This window comes from Tachyglossus aculeatus, chromosome 2 (assembly GCF_015852505.1).
Source record: "Tachyglossus aculeatus isolate mTacAcu1 chromosome 2, mTacAcu1.pri, whole genome shotgun sequence".
Lineage (NCBI taxonomy): Eukaryota > Metazoa > Chordata > Mammalia > Monotremata > Tachyglossidae > Tachyglossus > Tachyglossus aculeatus.
The window spans coordinates 139,434,623-139,455,217 of record NC_052067.1 but is presented as its reverse complement, the minus strand read 5'-3'; the positions used below and the strand labels follow the sequence as shown (position 1 = coordinate 139,455,217).

Here is a 20,595-nt window from a genome sequence, read left to right as displayed (position 1 = left end):
GGGGAGAGGAAAAAGGGGGCTCAGTCTGGGTTCTGAGCCTATTACACTGTGAGCCCCCCGAGGGCCAGGGACCACGTCTAATTCCCAACTGTGCATTCCCTTCCAGCACTCAGTACAGCGCTCCACAGACAGTAAGCGCTTGTGAGCCCGTTGTTGGGTAGGGACAGTCTCTATATGTTGCCATCTTGTACTTCCCAAGCGCTTAGTACAGTGCTCTGCACACAGTAAGCACTCAATAAATACGACTGAATAAATGAATGAAGAAACATTATTACTACTTACAAGGTGCTGGAAGCTAGGTTCGTGTCCTCGTGCTTGAGTTTCCCATCCAGGGCCAGACCTCGCTTCTCCCGGTTGTTGGCGAGGAAGGGGGTCAGCGTATACACCTTACAAAATGTTGAACTCGGAGCCACCACGTCGCTGGGGGCAGAGAGCGGCCAGGTCCAGCACGGACCACAGATATGGGGCCCTGAGGGCAGGGTCTGTGCCCATCCCGGGTCTCCCTCGCCACCACCACCCCTGTAGCAGATAACCCCACCCTGTTCCAGGGTCAAAGGGCTCCCCGCTGGCCACGGTGACTTTGTGGCCAGTCGCTCGGGCACTGGAGGTCCAGATCTGGCCTCTGGTTGACCGCTCCGGAATGCCCACCGTGCCGGTCAGTTGGAGGTGGCAGAGGGGGCCCCAGCAGGAGGGTAAGTGGAGCCTGGCCTGATTCAGACCGGCAAGTTCTTGGGGGAACCACACTAGGAGAGTGGGAAGGTGGGGGAGTAAGCGCTTAATAAATGCCATTATTATTATTATTTATATTAATGTCTGTCTCCCCCTCTAGACTGTAAGCTCGTTGTGGGCAGGGAAAGTATCTGTTTATTGTTATATTGTACTCTCCCAAGTGCTTAGTACAGTGCTCTGCATACAGTAAGCGCTCAATAAATACAATTGAATGAATGAATGAATCCAGGGTGACCCTGGGGAGACCAAGGAGATGGGGGAGAGAGAGCCAATGCCCACCAGCCGGAGAAGACCCCAGTGGGAGGGCAGATAGAGCCTGGCCTGATTCAGACCGACAAGTCTTTGAGGGGGACTAGGATAGGGGAGAGGAAGTTGGGGGGCCATCCCGGATGCCCCCGGAGAGCCCGGAGAGATGGGGGAGGAGAGAGAGCTATGCCCACCAGCCGGAGGGGCCCCCCGGGCACTCACTCAGCCTCCTCCACTGCCACCGCACACTTGTACTGAGCCGTGTTGAAGAGACAGATATCCGCATACTGGCGCACTGGGGAGACAGGAAGTGGGGGCTCAGCCGGACCCCGGGACCCCCAGGCCAGGGCTGATGTCCAGAGGCCACCGGGCACCAGAGGCAGGAGAGGGGCTCAGTGGCCATTTCCAACCACTGATCAGTCCTCTCCTAGGAGACGTCCAGAGGAGTGGCTGGTTCCAGGTTGACCTGGGGGGCGAATGTTGCCAGGCCCCACCCCCGTCCCACCCCTGCCCCTTCCCAGGGGCTGAGGAGAGAGACGGGGGTGTGGGCGGAGCAGGGGGGATGCTCAAAAGAGCTCCCCTCTTACCTGAAATCTTGATCTTCTTCACGGTCTTGTTGGTGTTGTTGGTGACGTGGACGTTCACGTTGATGGGTTCTCCGTGGTAGTAGATCTGAGCCCAGGGGGAGAGGGACCAGGCTGGGTGGGGCAGCAGAGCCTCAGGACCCCCGGGGAGCTGCCCCGTCCCGCCTCTCCCGGGGAGCCCTCGGCCTTCAGGGGAGATGGGACGGATCCGACAAGTGTGGACGGTCGGACGGCCGGCGGGAGCTGGAGGGATTTGGGGGTTAGGGCAGGTGCCGGTGGTCGGGCGGTGAATGGGGCGGGTGGATCGGGGAAGGCTTCCTGGAGGAGGCGTCCTGGAGTTGGGTATACAGTGTGGAGAGGAGAGAGCGGCTTGAGGCGGGGAGAGGGAGGAGGAGAGGGGCGGGTGAACGAAAGAAAAATCTCAGCTTGTAACAGAGACTCCAGGGTTCACCACCCTCTAGACTGTAAGCTCACTGTGGGCAGGGAATGTGTCTGTTATATTGTTTTAGTGCAATAATGATAATAATAATAATAATAACTGTACTTGTTAATGGCACTATGTGCCAAGCACTACTATATAGTATTATATTATATTATATATAATATTATATATAGTATTATATGTTGCCAACTTGTACTTCCCAAGTGCTTAGTACAGTGCTCTGCACACAGTAAGCGCTCAATAAATACAACTGAATGAATGAATATAGCATTATATAGTATATAGTATAGTATATTATATACTGGCACTGGGGTAGAGACAAGTTAATTGGGTTGGACACAGTCCCTGTCCCACAAGGGGCTACACTCTTAATTCCCATTTTCCAGATGAGGGAATTGAGGCCCAAAGAAGTGAACTGACTTGCCCAGGGTCACACAGCAGACAAGTGGTGGAGCTGGGATTAGAACCCACATCCTTCTGACTCCTAGGCCTGTGCTCAATCCTCAAAGCCACACTGCTGTCCCAAGCACTTAGTACAGTGCTCTGCACACAGTATGTGCTCAGTAAATACTGAGAAGAGAGTACTGAGTAAATACTGAGAAGAGAAGAGAATACTGCAGAGAAGCAGAGTGGCTCAGTGGAAAGAGCCCGGGCTTGGGAGTCAGAGGTCATGGGTTCTAATCCTGGCACCACCGCTTGTCAGCTGTATGACTTTGGGCAAGTCGCTTAACTTCTCTGTGCCTCAGTTACTTCATCTGTAAAATGGGGATTAAGATTGTGAGCCCCACAAGGGACAACCTGATCACCTTGTATCCTCCCCAACGCTAAGAATAGTGCTTTGCACATAGTAAGTGCTTAACAAATACCAAAATTATTATTATTATTAAATATGTTTGACAAAGGATATCACCGGCATCCCAGCAATCGCCCTTCTCCCTTGCCCATCTCCCCATCTTCCCGGCAGCGGAGGTGCCCCAGCACCCCTCCCGACCCCCATCCCTCACCAGGTTCTGAGTTCGAGTTCCACACAACCCCTGGCAGGACTCTACTGAAGGGCCCTGCTGCCTCACCTCTTTGTCCAGAGATGCCTCTAGGTGCAGAGGCTTGTCAGACATGAGGAATTGCCTGGTGGTCTCTGCCGTGGGCTGGGGCCCCGGGCGTTCCGGAGCATACTGCACTTTCCGGATCACCAGTCGCACGGAATTCCTGACGAGGTAACGGGAGAGACATTCCCGAATGAATTTCCACCAGAGGTTGCAATCGTATCTCCTAACTCCGTTGTACCATACTCTCCCAAGGAGCCCTTCTAGGCTGTAAGCTTGTTGTGGGCAGGGAACGTAGTGCTCTGCACACAGTAAGCACTCAATAAATATGACAATGAATGAATTAATGTTCTACTGCACTCTCCCAAGAACTTAGCACAGTGCTCTGCACACAGTAAGCGCTCAAAAAACACCACCGACTGGACAAGATCTGTTTCTATGTACATATCTGTAATTTATCTATTTATACTATTGTCTGTCTCTCCCTCTATACTGTAAATCCGCTGTGGGCGGGGAATGTGTCTGTGTATTGTTATATTGAACTTTCCCTAGAACTTAGTACAGTGCTCTGCACACAGTAAGTGCTTAATAAACACCACTGACTGACTGGACAAGATCTGTTTCTATGTTTATATCTGTACTTTATCTATTTATATTATTGTCTGTCTCTCCCTCTATACTATAAACTCGCTGTGGGCAAGGAATGTGCCTGTGTATTGTTATATTGAACTCTCGCAAAGAGCATAGTATAGTGCTCTGCACACAGTAAGCACTCAATAAACACCACCGACTGACTGGACAAGATCTGTTTCTATGTACATATCTGTAATTTATCTATTTATACTATTGTCTATCTCTCCCTCTGTACTGTAAATTTGCTGTGGGCAGGGAATGTGTCTGTATGTTGTTATACTGAACTCTCCCAAGAGCTTAGTACAGTGCTCTGCACACAGTAAGCACTCAATAAATGTTACTGTATGAATGAATGAATTTCCAATTGTACAATCCTTCCCAGAGCTTAGTACAGTGCTCTGCACACAGTAAGCACTCAATAAACACCACCGACTGACTGGACAAGATCAGTTTCTATGTATATATCTGTACTTTATCTATTTGTATTATTGTCTGTCTCTCCCTCTATACTATAAACTCGCTGTGGGCAGGGAATGTGTCTGTGTATTGTTACATTGAACTCTCCCAAAGAGCATAGTACAGTGCTCTGCAAACAGTAAGCGCTCAATAAACACCACCAACTGACTGGACAGGATCTGTTTCTATGTACAGATCTGTAATTTATCTATTTATACTATTGTCTGTCTCTCCCTCTATACTGTAAATTTGCTGTGGGCAGGGAATGTGTCTGTGTATTGTTATATTGAACTCTCCCAAGAGCTTAGTACAGTGCTCTGCACACAGAAAGCACTCAATAAATGTGACTGTATGAATGAGTGAATTCCCAATTGTACACTTCTTCCCAGAGCTTAGGACAGTGCTCTGCACTCTGTAAAAATAGTAATGATAATGGTACTTTTAAGCATTTACTATGTACCAAGCACTGTTCTAAATGCTGGAATAGATACAAATTACTCAGATGGGACACAGTCCCTGTACCATGTGGGGCTCACGCTCTTAATCCCCATTTTCCAGATGAGGTAACTGAGGCCCAGAGTAGTTAAATGACTTGCCCAAGATCACACCGTAGACTGTTATTACTCTCAGTGTTTAGCCCAGTGCTCTGTGCGGTGCTGTAGAATACCGTTGACTGAGTAGAGTGTGAGGTTCTCCACCACCCTGGAAGCTCTCCCACCTCCCGGGCTCAGGAATCCCGGCCCAGAGAGTGCCCCTCTCCCACTGGACAAAACCACACCCCTTCATCCTCATTAATTATTACCATCATCAATGGTAATAATAATAATAATAATGGCATTTATTAAGCACTTACTATGTGCAAAGCACTGTTCTAAGCGCTGGGTGGTTACAAGGTCATCAGGTTGTCTCACGGGGGGCTCACAGTCTTCATCCCCATTTTACAGATGAGGTAACTGAGGCCCAGAGAAGTGAAGTGACTTGCCCAAAGTCACACAGCTGACAATTGGCGGAGCCGAGATTTGAACCCACGACCTCTAATTCTAAAGCCCTTGCTCTTTCCACTGAGCCATGCTGCTTCTCTATTTATTGAGCGCTTCCTCTAATAAGTGCTTGGGAGAGTACAAGCCGAAAGAGTTGGTAGACAAGTTCCCTGCCCACAAGAAGCTTATCTTTAAACTGCCCGGAAAATCCGCTTCCTCCCAGAAGCCTTCCCAAATTGTCCCCATGTGACTCTGCTCTGTCTTGGTTTCCCCTGCGCCTAGCTACCTCTCTGGCCAAAGACGGTGACCGTTTTCTCCATTCCCACTATCCCTGGCCCCTCGAACGGACTCCCCCTCCCCGATCCTTGTGATGGACTGCTCCCTCTGGGGGTGTGCTGGACACCCCTGTCCTCTCCCCAAGCCCCCCTGCCCCATCACACAGGCACACAAACACACATACAAAACACACAATCCGGTCTGTGAATGTGTCCGTCCCCCTGGCACCTCCCTCCCCACCCCCCCAGCCCCTCCCGCGGGGCCGGCCTACCTTTTGTGAATTTTCTCCTCCAGGTTCTCAGCACAGAAGGCCTTCACCTCATAGTCCACACCGCAGGCCTGGGCGGGTCAGGGGGCGGCGAGGGGACCGGGGGAAGAAACAGAGGGCACAAATGGGGGCACCCGCCTCAGGCCTCTTTCTCTGGGTGCCCGGTGTCCCGTGTCCGGCCCAGGGCCACCCACACCGCCTGGAGGTGCGCGGTGTGTGTATGGATGCCCCAGGGATGGAGGGATGCGGGCGGAGGGGGGAAACTGAGTTTATGTGTGCATATATGTGTGCATGTGTGTGTGTGTGGATGCCGGGGGGGCCAGGGCAGGCAGATGGGAGGCCGGAGCAAGGAAGCAGGGGAAAATTAAGAGATGCAAACAGTCACTGGCTAGAGGCTCTGAAACTCAACGCATCTACTGCACACAACACGCCCAGCATATAACTCAGCACACATCACACCCAAGGCCCAATTTGGTACACGAATGCACCTAATACACAACTCAGGGCACAACACACCAAGCATACAGCTTGGCACGCGACACACCCAGCAAGTATCTCACAGCACAACACACCCAGGGCACAACTCGGAGTGCAATCCAGCCAGTGCATAGCTCGGCGCACAACCACCACATGACTCAGCACACAACATAGCCAGTACACAACTCAGCACACAACTTAGTGCACAACACATCCAGTACATGGTTCAGTACACAGTGTAGAGGGCACAGCTCAGCACGTAATACACCCACCGCACAACCTGGCCCACAACAAACTCAGTACATAACTCAGTGCATGCCACATAGAGAAGCAGTGTGGCTTAGTGGAAAGAGCCCGGGCTTGGGAGTTGGAGGTCATGGGTTCTAATCCCGGCTCTGCCACTTGTCAGCTGTGGGACTTTGGGCAAGTCGCTTAACTTCTCTGTGCCTCAGTTATCTCATCTGGAAAATGAGGATTAAGACTGTGAGCCCCATGTGGGACAACCTGATTATTTTGTATCTACCCCAGTGCTTAGAACAGTGCTTGGCACATAGTAAGCACTTAAACAAAATACCATCATTATTATTATTACAGGCTTTAGAGTCGGAGGTCATGGGTTCAAATACAGCTCCGCCCATTGTCAGCTGTGTGACTTTGGGCAAGTCACTTAACTTCTCTGTGCCTTAGTTAACTCATCTGTAAAATGGGGATTAAGACTGTGAGCCCCCTGTGGGACAACCTGATCACCTTGTAACCTCCCCGGCGCTTAGAACAGTGGTTTGCACATAGTAAGCACTTATTAAATGCCATTATTATTATTATTCATTCATTCATTCAACTGTATTTGGAGCACTTACTGTGTGCACAGCACTGTACTAAGCGCTTGGGAAGTACAAGTTGGCAACATATAGAGACGGTCCCTACCCAACAACGGGCTCACAGACTAGAATGGGGAGACACACAACAAAAGAAAACATGTGGACAGGTGTCAAGTCATCAGAATAAATAGAAGTAAAGCTAGATGCACATCATTAACGAAATAAATATAGTAAATATGTACAAGTAAAATAAATAGAGTAATAAATCTGTACAAACTTATATACAGGTGCAGTGGGGAGGGGAAGGAGGTAGGGCGGGGGGGATGGGGAGGAGGAGAGGAAAATCATTATTACCCAATGCACAACTCAGAACATAACACGCCTAGTGCTCAACTTGGTTCACAACACACCCAATGCACGACTTGGCACACAACAGGCCTAGCATACAGTTTGGCACACAATGCACCCAGCACACAATTTGCACACAATGCACGTTCCCAGAGCACCCAGAAAACCTTCTGTTGCCATGTGGCGACTTTCCCTAGGAGGGTGATGTGAACAGTGAGGTCAGAGGTCCCGGGGCCAAGAGAAGCGGGATCAAGTCGAAGCCGGGCACACGGGCAAGTCAGTGGCCCAACCGCCTCCTGAACGTGCCGTGAGGGGGGCAAGGAACCCCTCCCCGGTCCCCAGTGGGGCCTCAACTCTCAGGACAAGGCCCCATCACCGGTGGCCCACAGGGCGGAAAGACCATGGAAGCCGAGTGCAGAGACTCTCAGAGATGAAACAATCAGCTGGGAGAGAGACGGGGAACACTATGTCATAAGTATTTACTGTGTGCACAGCCCTGTTCTAGCCGGGGGCCTCCCTGGGGTCAGAAGGACCCTAGCTAGGACATTCACTAATAATAATAATGGTATTTGTTAAGTGCTTACTATTTGCCAGGCACAGTAGTAGGTGCTGGAGGGGGAATAATAATAATAATGATAATAATAATAATAATAATAGCATTTCTTAAGTGCTTACTATGTGCCAAGCACTGTTCTAAGCTCTGGAGCACTGTTCTAAGTTCTGGGCACTGCTCTAAGCACTGGCAAATCGTGTTGGATACAGTCCCTGTCCCACATGGGGCTCACAGTCTTAATCCCCATTTTACAGATGAGGTAACCGAGGCCCAGAGAAGTGAAGTGACTTGACCAAGGTCACACAGCGGAGTAAGTGCCAGAGCCAGGATTAGAACTCATGACCTTCCGACTTCCAGGCCTGGGTTCTATCCACTAGACCATGCTGCTTCACTAGACCGTGACTCAAGGCAGACAGGGGACTCGATCCTTGGGAGGGGGGGCGGTGTGAGTGTGAGAGAGTGTGTGGGGGGGGTACATGTATACAAGGGGGGTGGGGAGAGAGAACTTCAGCTTGTTTTGGGGGCCTCCCTGTCAATCCATCAATCAATCCTATTTATTGAGCACTTACTGTGTGCAGAGCACTGTACTAAGCGCTTGGGAAGTACAAGTTGGCCACATATAGAGACGGTCCCTACCCAACAGTGGGCTCACAGTCTAGAAGGGGGAGACAGACAACAAAACAAAACATATTAACAAAATAAAACAGAATAGATACGTACAAGTAAAATAAAAAAATAGAGTAATAAATCCGTACAAACATCTATACAGGTGCTGTGGGGAAGGGAAGGAGGTAAGTTGGGGGGGATGGAGAGGGGGAGGAGTGGAAGAGGAAGGAGGGGGCTCAGTCTGGGAAGGCCTCCTGGAGGAGGTGAGCTCTCAGTACGGCCTTGAAGAGAGGAAGAGAGCTAGCATGGCGGATGTGGGGAGGGAGGGCATTCCAGGCCAGGGGGATGATGTGGGCTGGGGGTCGACGGCGGGACAGGCGAGAACGAGGCCTAACGGTGAGGAGATTAGCGGCAGAGGAGCGGAGGGTGCGGCCTGGGCTGGAGAAGGACAGAAGGGAGGTGAGGTAGGAGGGGGCAAGGGGATGCACAGCCTTGAAGCCGAGGGTGAGGAGTTTCTGCCTGATGCGTAGGTTGATTGGTAGCCACTGGAGATTTTTGAGGAGTGAATCAATCAATCAACGGTATTTACTGAGCTCTTACTGGGGGCAGAGCACTGTACTAAGCACTTGGGAGACTACATTACAACAGAGTGAGCAGACATGTTCCCTGCCCACGAGAAGCTTACAGTCTAGAGGCAGGCAATCATTCTTCTTGACCCTCACCTATGACACCCACCTGCAGAACTTGGCTGACAGGGACACTATCTTCTGGCCAGCGAGGCCTTCTTGGTCTGGGGGAGCTCCAGGGATTGGGGGCACCTGAGGCTGGGGGGTGCTCATCCCAGCTCTGCTCTGCAGCAGGGAGGGGGCAATAAAGAAGGATCACTGCCTCCAGGAAGAACTCCGGGTGGATTTCCTCTGTGCTGTCCCCAAGCCCCAGGCCCTTAGATAGTATTATTAATAATAATGGCATTTATTAAGTCCTTACTATGTGCAAAGCACTGTTCTAAGCGCTGGGGAGGTTACAAGGCGATCAGGTTGTCCCACGGGGGGCTCACAGTCTTCATCCCCATTGTACAGGTGAGGGAACTGAGGCACAGAGAAGTTAAGTGACTTGCCCAAAGTCACACAGCTGACAATTGGCAGAGCCGGGATGTTGTGGGCTGGCTCTCAGGCCAATAAAGCCGACAGCCCAATAAATCCCACGGGGCCTCTGGCTGCTACATCCAGAGGAACAACACTTACATCCTCTATTATTTAAGCACTTTATCATCCATAGATCCATTCTCTTCTTCCTCTTAGCTGTAAATTATTCTGCATTTGCCTTCCCTGTTAGATGATAAATTCCCCCCCAACCCCCCACCGTCGGCAGGGATCATTTTTTTTTTTTTAAAAAAAAAAAGGTATTTGTTTATTCACTCAATCGTATTTATTGTTATGAGCTTACTACGTGCCAGGCACTGTAATACGTATTGGGGTAGATACAAGCTAATCAGGTTGGACACAGCCCCTGTCCCACACGGGGCTCACAGTCTTAATACCCATTTTATCGATGAGATAACTGAGGCACAGAGAGGGGAAGTGACTTGCCCAAGGTCAAGCAGCAGACCGGTGGCAGAGATGGGGTTAGAACCCACGACCTTCTGACAACCAGGCCCAGGCTCTAACTAGTAGAACAGTGCTTTGCACATAGTAAGTGCTTAACAAATACCATCATCATTATTATTACTATTCCAGGCTATTTCTTCCAGGTCAGGCTGCTTGTCCCAAAGTACTTGTATGCATTGTATGTACCGTATTCTCCCAAGTGCTCAATACAGTGCTGCACCCGCAATAGACACCCTATAAATAACGATCACTATAGATACTGACTGATCCCATTCCCAGCTTCCTGTTTCCAGGCCTCCAGTGATAGAGATGCCATAATTCAGTGCTTTGCACATAGTAAGCGCTTAATAAATGCCATTATTATTATCATTATTCCAGCCAGCAGCAGCTGAGATAGAACATCATTCTAACCAGAGAGTCTATAGTTTGCCCTCCCCATCTCTGCCAGTGAGGGAAGCCCCCTTTCTTTATTGTATTTGTTGTGCGTACTTTGTGACAAACACTATTCCAACCACACTGGGACAGGTACAAGTTAATTAGGTCAGACACAGTCCCTGTTCCACATGGGGCTCACCGCCTGAGTCGGAGGGAAAACGGCTATCCCCATTTTACAGCTGAGGAAATGGAGAAGTGTAATGACTTGCCCAAAGTTACACAGCAGACAAGTGATGGAGCCGGGATTAGAACCCAGGTCTTTACATATTTATTACTCTATTTATTTATTTATTTATTTATTTATTTTACTTGTACATTTCTATCCTATTTTATTTTGTTGGTATGCTTGGTTCTGTTCTCTGTCTCCCCCTTTTAGACTGTGAGCCCACTGTTGGATAGGGACTGTCTCTATGTGTTACCAATTTGTACTTCCCAAGCGCTTAGTACAGTGCTCTGCACATAGTAAGCGCTCAATAAATACGATCGATTGATTGATTGATTACCCCTAGTTGGTTCTGGAAACTGAAAGAGCTGAACTGAACATGTAAACTATCTTGCCAAACTCTAGCTCAGCCTGATTCAAAGACAACTTATTATTATTATTATTAGTATTGGTTTTGTTATTGTTATTATTACTATTATATTTGTTAAGCACTTACTATGTTCCCAGCCCTGTACTAAGCGCTGGGGTAGGTACAATTAGGTTGGAAAGAGTCCTGTCACACATGGGGCTCACGGGCTTAATCCCCATTTTACAGACGAGGTCACTGAGGCACAGAGAAGTGAAGTGACTTGCCCAAGGTCACACAGCCAGCAATAATACCTGTTCTCCTTCCTACACTGACGTGAGCCCCACATGGGACAGGAACTGTATTCGACCTGATTAAGTGGAATCTACTCCAGTGCTTCAAATAATAATAATTATGGTGCTAGTTAAGCACTTACTATGTGCCAAGCACTGTTCTAAATGCTGGGGTAAATACAAGTTAATCAAGTTGGACCCAGTCTCTGTTCCATTTGGGGCTCACATTCTTAATCCCCATTGTACAGATGAGGTAACTGAGGACCAGAGAAGTTAAATGTGTTGCCCAAGGTCACATGTTGCCCAAGGTCACACAGCAGACATGTGGTGGAACTGGAATTAGAACCCATGATCTTCTGATTCCCAGGCCCTTGCTCTATCTACTAAGCAACACTGCTTCTAACAATGCTTGACACATAGTAAGTGCTTAGCAAAAATAATAGTCATTATTATTACTATGGTTTTTGCTAAGTCATTATTATTATTTTACTGTACCTAGTTGGAGGGCAAAGGGGAGGATTCAGAATCACACAACCCCAGCTCCCAGGCCAGTGCCTGGCTTAAAGAGGGAAGAAAACTAACACTGTTCTATTGTAACAATAATAATAATAATAATGGCTTTTATTGAGCACTTACTATGTGCAAAGCACTGTTCTAAGCGGTGGGGAGGTTACAAGGTGATCAGGCTGTCCCACAGGGGGCTCACAGTCTTAATCCCCATTTTCCAGATGAGGTAACTGAGGCACAAAGAAGTTAAGAGACTTGCCCAAAGTCACACGGCTGACAATTGGCTTAGTACAGTGCTCTGCACATAGTAAGTGCTCAATAAATATAACAGATTGATTGAATGAGTGAAATGGGTGAAGGGGGAAGACAGGGGAGCTGACGGAGGAAAGTGAGGGAATTGAGGAGGTCGATTTGGGGCTGGTGAGGATGTGGTACATTGGGGACAGGAAGTGAAGCATGTCTGACCCCAGAGTTGGATGTCATGAGAGTGAACTGTGAAAGACGGCCACTTTGAAAGAGTTGAGGAGGGAAGTAGGGCACCTAAAGGTGAGTTCCCAGCCCACTTCCCTGTGCCATCCGGCCAACTACTGGCACTGACTGATGACTGCCTGTCTGCCCAGCTTGGGGGATTGCAGGACCACTTAAAACCAACTTTTGCATCTTTCAGTTCCCTCATTACAGAACACTCAGCCTCTGGAGAGTCAGAATAGTCAGGATATTTACCCTCAGAGGCCTAACCAGGCCACCCCAACCTGGTTATCTGCGGCCAACTGGCTCAGCCCGACGGCTGTTTGTGGTTTAACCCAATCCTCAAGCCCCCTCCCTTTGGCTTGAGAAAAATCATGTCGATCTTGCCCTATAAAAAGCAGACAAGCCGGTGTGTGTCTGGTGTTCTGGGGCCCGCTGCTCAGGGCACGGTGAGGTTCCCAGGGTAAGGGTGAGGACCCAGAACCACCCGTTCTCTCCAGCGCAGCTATCAGTCCCGGAGTGGGGCAGGGCCGGACCCGGAATCCAACCGAGTCCCGAGTCTACTGGGGGCTGTCGCCGAGTCCCAGAGTGTTGGGACTCTTTCCCAGAGGAATCTCCGGGGCTCCAGCTGGGAACATCTCTGCCAGAGAGTGGAAAGCTGGGAGACTCAAGAGGGATCAGGATGGGAGAATCCTGGCTGAGGCAGGCAGAGGAGAGGCTGAGCCTGGTCTGAACTGCCATTGCGTGAGTGTGAGTGTGAGAGAGAGAGAGAGAGAGAGAGAGAGAGAGAGAGTGTGTGTGTGTGTGTGTGTGTGTGTGTGTGTGTGTGTGTGTGAGAGAGAGAGAGAGAGAGAGAGACTGGGAGGAGGATATCCACGATGGGTGCTCTGGCAGGAAGATGTCCTAAGCACTGTTTGCAACGTGCTTCCGCCAGCCCCGCTCCAGCACCCGGGGCTGGTCTCTTCACATCTGGTTCCTCGCCCCAGAACCAGGGATAGGTGGGGAGGGGGCACCTAAAGATTGATATCCCTTCAGCTGGAACCCCCATAGGTACAATTCTTCACCCCAGCACTGTGTGGGGGCGGTGATGACTTAGGGGCTGATCTCCCCTCAGCCGGAATGCCCACAGCACTGGGAGCAGGGGGTCCCATGGAGTTGGTCTCCTCTTAGCTGGAACTCTGATGGGTACCGTTCCTCATCCCAGCACTGGAGGTGGGAGGGTAGATTTAGGAGTTGCCCCTCACCAAGCTGAAACCCCCACAGATACGGTTCCCTGTCCCGGCACCGGAGGCAGGGGATGCCATGGCGTTTGTCTCCCTCAGTCGGAACCCTCACATTTCCTTGCCCCAGGGCACTGGTGAAGCTGTCAGGAATATTCAGGGACAGATATAGCCATGTCCCGGCTCCGGAAGGGGCCGGACCACCGACACTTACCTTCCCTGTGTCCTCAGGTCCGGGCTGCAGCGTGACGGAGCAGGGGAGGTTGGGGGGAATCTGTGGAGACAGCCACACCTAATCAGGGTCCCCCTCCAGGCATCCTCACATTCCACCCCACTGACCACGCTCTTCATCTCCCTAACCACCCAGCTCCTCCCTACTTTCAAGGTGCTCAGAAAATCCCACAACCACCTCCTCCAGCAAGCCTTCCTAGGTTAACTGCCTCTGCCAGGCAAGTGGGGCACAGTGCCAGAGGCTCAGTCAGACCTGGACCACGGGACACTGAGTTGTATTCATTCAATCATATTTATTTTTGGGGTAGCTGAGGCACAGAGAAGTGAAGCGACTTGCTCAAAGTCACCCAGCAGGCAAGTGGTAGAGCTGGCCCGTGTTCTGTTCATTTCATCTGGAGCATCCCAGAGAGATAGGATGGGGGAGTCCCCGCTCTCCTCTTTGGTCCTATCTATCTGTGGCAATCCCTGGGAGGGATGAGATGTCCTAGCACCCATGGGGGGCCTCTGACACATCAGAGTGACTGACTCACTGTGACTGTGGACTCCCACCGTGGTGGGTGGAGAGCAGGGAGGGCAGCTGGGGGAAGGCGCCGGAGAGGAAGGGGAGACTCCTGTTCTCACAGAGCAAACGGTCACAAAGTCAGGCCGCCCAGCTGGCTCCTTCCCCACTTCCCCCAGTCCCCCGGACTCTCAATCTCTAGATTCAGAAACTCCAGCCCTGTGAGCCCCCTCCTTCCTCTCCCCATCCCCCCTGCCCTACCTCCTTCCCCTCCCCACAGCACCTGTATATATGTCTGTACAGATTTATTACTCCATTTATTTTACTTGTACATATTTACTATTCTATTTATTTTATTTTGTTAATATGTGTTGTTCTGTTGTCTGTCTCCCCCTTCTAGACTGTGAGCCCGCTATTGGGTAGGGACCGTCTCTATATGTTACCAACTTGTACTTCCCAAGCGCTTAGTACAGTGTTCTGCACACAGTAAGTGCTCAATAAATATGATTGACTGAATGAATGAATGAATGAGCTTGGACTTGCTGGAACCTGCAGTAGAGGTGGACACTGACAGCATTCAAAAATATGATTATTATATTTGTTAAGTGCTTACTATGTGCCAGGTACTGTATTAAGCGCTGGGGTGGATACAAGCGAATCAAGTTGGACACAGTCCCTGTCCCACATGGGGCTCACAATCTCGATCCCCATTTTACAGATAAGGTAACTGAGGCACAGAGAAGTTAGGTAACTTGCTGAAGGACACACAGCAGACTTGCGGCAGAGCCGGGACTAGAACCCGTGACCTTCCGACTCCCAGCCCCATGCCCTAACCACTACACCATGCTGCTTTCAGAAGTCAGAAGGTCATGGGTTATAAATCCAGCTCTGCTACTTGTCTGCTGTGTGACCATAGGCAAGTCACTTCACTTCTCTAGGCCTCAGTTACCTCATCTGTAAAATAATAACAATAATAATAATAATGGCATTTGTTAAGAGCTTACTATGTGACTTTGGGAAAGTCACTCAACTTCTCTGTGCCTCAGTTACCTCATCTGTAAAATAATAATAATAATGGTATTTGTTAAGAGCTTACTATGTGCCAAGCACTGTTCTAAGCTTTGGGAAGGGATACAAGGTAATCAGGTTGTCCCATGTGGGGCTCACAGTCTTAATTCCCATTTTACAGATGAGGTAACTGAGGCACAGAGAAGTTGAGTGACTTTCCCAAAGTCACACAGCTGACAAGTAGCAGATCCAGGATTAGAGCCCTTAACCTCTGACTCCCAAGCCCAGGCTCTTTCCACTAAGCCACGCAACTGTGAGTCCTACATAGGATTTTGCTTGTATCCCCCCTCCCAGAGTTTAGGACAGTACCTGGCACATAGTAAGCGCTTAACAAATTCCATCACTATTATTATTATTCTGGGGGCCCCTGAACCCGGAGCTGCTTCCGAGCTGGCAGGCCCCACAGCAGAGGGAGGGCAATCAATCAGTCAATCAAACCATGGTATTTATTGAGCGTTTACTATGTATTAAGCCCTTGGGAGAGTACAATACAATAGAATTAGTAAACATGTTCCTTGGTCACAGACACTGAAAATACAATTCCAAACACAGATGGGGCCATATCTGAGCCACGTGAAGCAGCGTGGCTCAGAGGAAAGAGCCCGGGCTTTGGAGTCAGAGGTGATGGGTTCAAATCCCAGCTCCGCCAAGGGTCAGATGTGTGACTTTGGGCAAGTCACTTAACTTCTCTGGGCCTCAGTTACCTCATCTGTAAAATGGGGATTAAAACTGTGAGCCCCCCTTGGGACAACCTGATTGCCTTGTTACCTCCCCAGCGCTTAGAACAGTGCTTTGCACATAGTAAGCACTTAACAAATATCATCATCATTATTATTATTATTATTGTTATCTAAACTGACCACCCAAGATCACACCGCAGGCAAGTTGCACTGTCGGGTTTAGAACCCAGATCTCCCAACTCCCAGGCCTTCTATTAATCTCATTGCGGGCAGGGAACGGATCTACAATTCTATTACATTGTACTCTCCCAAGCGCTTAGTACAGTGCTCTGCACACAGTAAGCACTCAATACATACGTCTGATTAACTGATTAGGTCACGCAGCTGGCCGGAGGCCCACAGTAAGCACTCAATACATACGTCTGATTAACTGATTAGGTCACGCAGCTGGCCGGAGGCCCAAGCGAGCCGGCTGGTGCGGGGAGATGTGGAGTGAAGAGGGGGTAGTGTTGGAGGGAAGGGCACACCTGGAAGGTGAAGGGGTGAGCGTGCTCCCCTAGTTTCTTGATGAGGCGCTCCTGCAGGCGGGTGAGCGGAGGCCGGTCCTCGGGGGCCGGAGGGAAGGCCTGGGCGTTGGCCACAAACAGGTCCTTGCGGAAGGTCAAGCCCAGCACGTCCAGGTCCTCGCGGCCGTAACGGAAGGCGCAGGTCAGCGTGACAAAGACTGCAGCAGGGGCAGCAGAGGGGAGGGAGGAGGCCGACCGAGGGGGTCACCCAGGTGGACAAGGGAGCTGTCCCGGGCCCTTTGGACCCTTCCTAGTCCCCTCCCCAGGTTGCCCTCTCTGAGTTCCCTCACTGTGTGGGGCAACTGGACCCATCCAGCCGGGGAGGGACGAGGGTCCTCTGAGGGCCCTCTGGGGACCCCAGGTTTGAAGCCACTGTCAGTTGGCCATTCTTGAAGGGAGGGGAGACCATACCAGGCCAGTCAGACTGCCTGACAAACCCATCCAATCGGCCCTTGGTCCCTGGCAGGGACCCATCCCCACCTCCCACCTCCCCCACCACTGCAGCTGACTAGCAGGAGGGCTACCGCTAGCCAGCCTGGCCCCAGCCAGCTGGAGTAGAGCTGAGGGGACAGGGGACAGACCAAGGCCTTGGGGGGAAGGGAAGATGAGGGTCCGAGGGGTGGCCGGAGAAAGGGAAGGGGAAGCCAGAGGTCAGGCATGGACGGCTCGGGAGGCTGCTCAGGGCTGAGGGTGGGAGGGGAATCGGGTTCCGACCCCACTGCCCGACTCCCCCCATCACCTTTCCTCTCCTTCAGGTACTCGGGAGCCACCAGCACGACGCCATCTGCAAGGGAGTGAGCAGAACCAGGAACTGGAATGAGATCCCTCCCCATCCATCCAGCCCCCACCGGACAGAACCTCCTGAGGTCATCTTGTCCAGGCCTCTCTCTCTACCCCCCCTCATCCATCCAGGACAGTGAACTCTGCTCTGGGGAAGGAGCCTCTTCAGCCTGCCTCCAGCCCCTCGCTGCCAGGAAGTTCCTCCTGTTGTCTTTCCTTGAGCCCTCTCAGTGTAGCTCCCAACCAAGGAGCCTCTCTGCTGCCCAAACTCCCAGCACCACTGTCCTGTTCCCTTTTACTCTTTGCATTTCCTGGCTGGGGCAGTTCCTCAGCCCCACTCCATTCCTTTAGTCCCCTGTCCCACTCTGGCCTCAGTTTTCCCATATACTCCCCAGAATGGACGAGAATGTTGAAATCACCACAGTGCAAATGCTCTGTAGTTTTGGCGAGAAAAGTCAAAGGGGTTGGTGATCTTGGGATAAACCCTCGATTATCCACCATGGACAGAGTCTGTGGAAAACGGCCCCTTTCCTCCGCCAGCAATATGTCTGTCTGCCCTTCCCTGACTTTTTGGCTCCTGGCTTCAGTCCTAGGGGCGAAAGGAACCACCCACACCAAATCTCACTACGGGGCATGGCAGCCTCATATTAATAATAATAATAATAATTATTATTATTAATAATAATAATAATAATAATGGTATTTAAGTGCTTATTATGCACCAGGCACTGTACTAAGCACTGGGGTGGATGCAAGCAAATCGGGTTGGACACAATCCTTGTTCCACAAAGGGCTCACAGTCTTAATCCCCATTTTATAGACGAGGTAACTGAAGTATGGAGAAGTGAAGTGATTTGCTCAAGGCTACAGAGCAGGCACGTGGTGGAGCAGGATTAGAACTCCTGACCTTCTGACTCCCAGGCCTGGGCTCTATCCCCTATGCCATGTTGGAGAAGCAGCGTGGCTCAGTGGAAAGAGCCCGGGCTTTGGAGTCAGAGGTCATGGGTTTGAATCCCGCTCCGCCACTTGTCAGCTGTGTGACTTTGGGCAAGTCACTTAACTTCTCTGCGCCTCAGTTACCTCATCTGTAAAATGGGGATTAAGACTGTGAGCCCCCCTTGGGACAACCTGATCACCTTGTAACCTCCCCAGCGCTTAGAACAGTGCTTTACACATAGTAAGCGCTTAATAAATGCTATCATTATTATTATGTTGCTTCTCACGCCTGATTCACTGTGAGCTACAGCTCTGTGGAAGCCCTTGCGTGCCATGCTGGGAGGGTGGATGCAAATTCGGACCAGAAGGAGGAGGAAGAGGGAGAAAGAAGAGGGGAAAGGGGAGGAGGAAGACAAGAGGGAGGTGAGGAGAAGGGGGAAGAAAAGGGGGAAGGAGAGAAGAGGGAGAAGTCAGCACCCCCAGCCCCTCGGAGGCCTCTCCAGCCACTTACCGACAGGGTCCACCATATCTACATGGTCCACAAAGTCCCTCTTCCCCAAGTAGACCGTAAGCTGTGGAGGAGAGAGGAGAAGGGTCAAGGGTGGGGACATCTCCCTAAGATCTGGAAAGGGCTACTCCCTATCAGATCGATCCACCCGGGTTCCTGGGCTCCCCTCTGAGCCTGGAGGTACAGGGGCGATCTCTCCCAGGTGCTCCCCATCCATCCGTTTGTCCCAGCTGAGCCCAGGGAGTGGGGATAGGATGGTGGGGGGGGGGGGGGGGGACTCATCTCAGAAACAGGTTTGAGGACCCCTCTCCCCCCGACCCCCCAGAGCCTTCCTCCCCTGACTTGATGTGAGGGGTGTTGGGGGCAGAGGAGGGGGACTTGAGCTCTGAACTTGAGTTTGGGGTGAGAGACTGAGAGTCAGTGTGTACATGTGTCTCAGTCAATAAATGGCATCTGTTGAGCCCTTATTATGTGCAGAGCACTTTGTTAAGCATATAGGAGAGTAAAATAGGGTACCATCCTTGCCCTCAAGGAGCTGACAATCTAGTGGGGGAGACAGACATTAAAATAAATTACAGGCAGGGGAAGCAATGGGGTATAAGTATGTAAGTGCTCAGAGGATGTGGATTTAAGTGCATAGGCAGTGGATGAGGGAGAAAGAATATGGTCGGGACAGTAAAAGTTAATGGGGAAAGGCTTCCTGAAGGAGATGTGATTTTAGTAAGGGTTTGTGTCAGAGAGTACATCTGCCTGCATCCATGTGTGAGGGGGTTGTGCAGGTTTTGGGGTGGAGCAGACCAAAGCAGCAAACCTCAGAGGTCCCAGGTGGGTCTGCCATGAATCCCTGGACAGAAGCAGGCCTGACAGATTATATCAGGCCTTCACCCTCCAACGCCCGGCACCGGGGTCTTTGTCAGGGGGCTAGACCAGGGCAGGGGACTAGGGGGTCTCCTCTCCTCTCAAAGCTGGAAATGGGCCTAATAGAGCCCAGAAATGGTTCCGGACACTTCCCCCCTCCCCCTGGGCTCCCCCATCCACTCACCTTGCCATTAGGACTTGCCTTCTTAAACACCCTGCAAGACAGGGGAAGGTGGGGAAATAGAGGAGAGGTCAGCAGGATGGTAGCTGGGAAATGGGGCTTCCCACCCTAAGGGTTGTGTCCCTTTTCCAACCCCTGACCCTCCTCCCAACAGATGGTGAAGGAAGGAAAGGAACTGGGAGCCTTCCCAACCCTCCCTTTCCCCTGACCCCTTCCTAGCCAAGGTATGGACAGTGGATTAACCAACGGAAAGCAGAGCCCCTCGCTTGCTGCGTTTTCTCCGGGGGCAGCCTGAACAGAGAGGGCAGGCAGTTGGCCCAAGGAAACACAGTGCATCACAGGAGGAAGAGAGATTAGAACTCAGGACCTTCTCCCTCCCTCATTGCCCTGAACTCTGAGCCGAACCCAACCCACTAGAGGCTGTTGAGAGGAAGCACCCCCCAACCCCAGCCCCCCGCTCCATGCTCCTGACCCACAGAGACCACGGGCAGGCCAGCCCTCTGAGGAGAGCACAGTGAACCAATCACAATGGGAAGGAATTCAGAGAGACGTACGGAAGGACCTCCTGACAGAACGGAAAAAGGGACTCTGGGCCAGGTGAGTGGGGGCGATTGTTGACAGTCTTCTGGGTCTGGAGGGATGGGTAGAAGACAAGATATCAACAATAATTCCAGTACTTGTTAAGTGCTTATTATATGATAGGCACTGTAATAAGCACTGGGGTGGAAACAAGCAAATCGGGTTGGACACAGTCCCCGTCCCATGTGGGCCTCACAGTCTCAATCCCCAT

General features: G+C 51.0%; 1 protein-coding gene across 2 annotated transcripts in view; it reads right to left on the bottom strand.

Annotated features, from left to right (window-relative positions):
• ARRB1 (arrestin beta 1) overlaps nucleotides 1–20,595 on the bottom strand; it is a 62,106-nt gene that overhangs the window by 19,341 nt on the left and 22,170 nt on the right. For both annotated transcript variants that reach the window (XM_038766891.1, XM_038766883.1), the window contains exons 2-11: nucleotides 19,809–19,839; nucleotides 18,770–18,830; nucleotides 17,282–17,326; nucleotides 16,504–16,700; nucleotides 13,713–13,772; nucleotides 5,661–5,728; nucleotides 3,072–3,207; nucleotides 1,563–1,647; nucleotides 1,198–1,270; nucleotides 283–420 (exon numbers count right to left, since the gene is read on the bottom strand). In XM_038766891.1, the coding sequence (XP_038622819.1) occupies nucleotides 283–420; nucleotides 1,198–1,270; nucleotides 1,563–1,647; nucleotides 3,072–3,207; nucleotides 5,661–5,728; nucleotides 13,713–13,772; nucleotides 16,504–16,700; nucleotides 17,282–17,326; nucleotides 18,770–18,830; nucleotides 19,809–19,839 (894 nt within the window). The remainder of the gene's footprint in view (nucleotides 1–282; nucleotides 421–1,197; nucleotides 1,271–1,562; nucleotides 1,648–3,071; nucleotides 3,208–5,660; nucleotides 5,729–13,712; nucleotides 13,773–16,503; nucleotides 16,701–17,281; nucleotides 17,327–18,769; nucleotides 18,831–19,808; nucleotides 19,840–20,595) is intronic.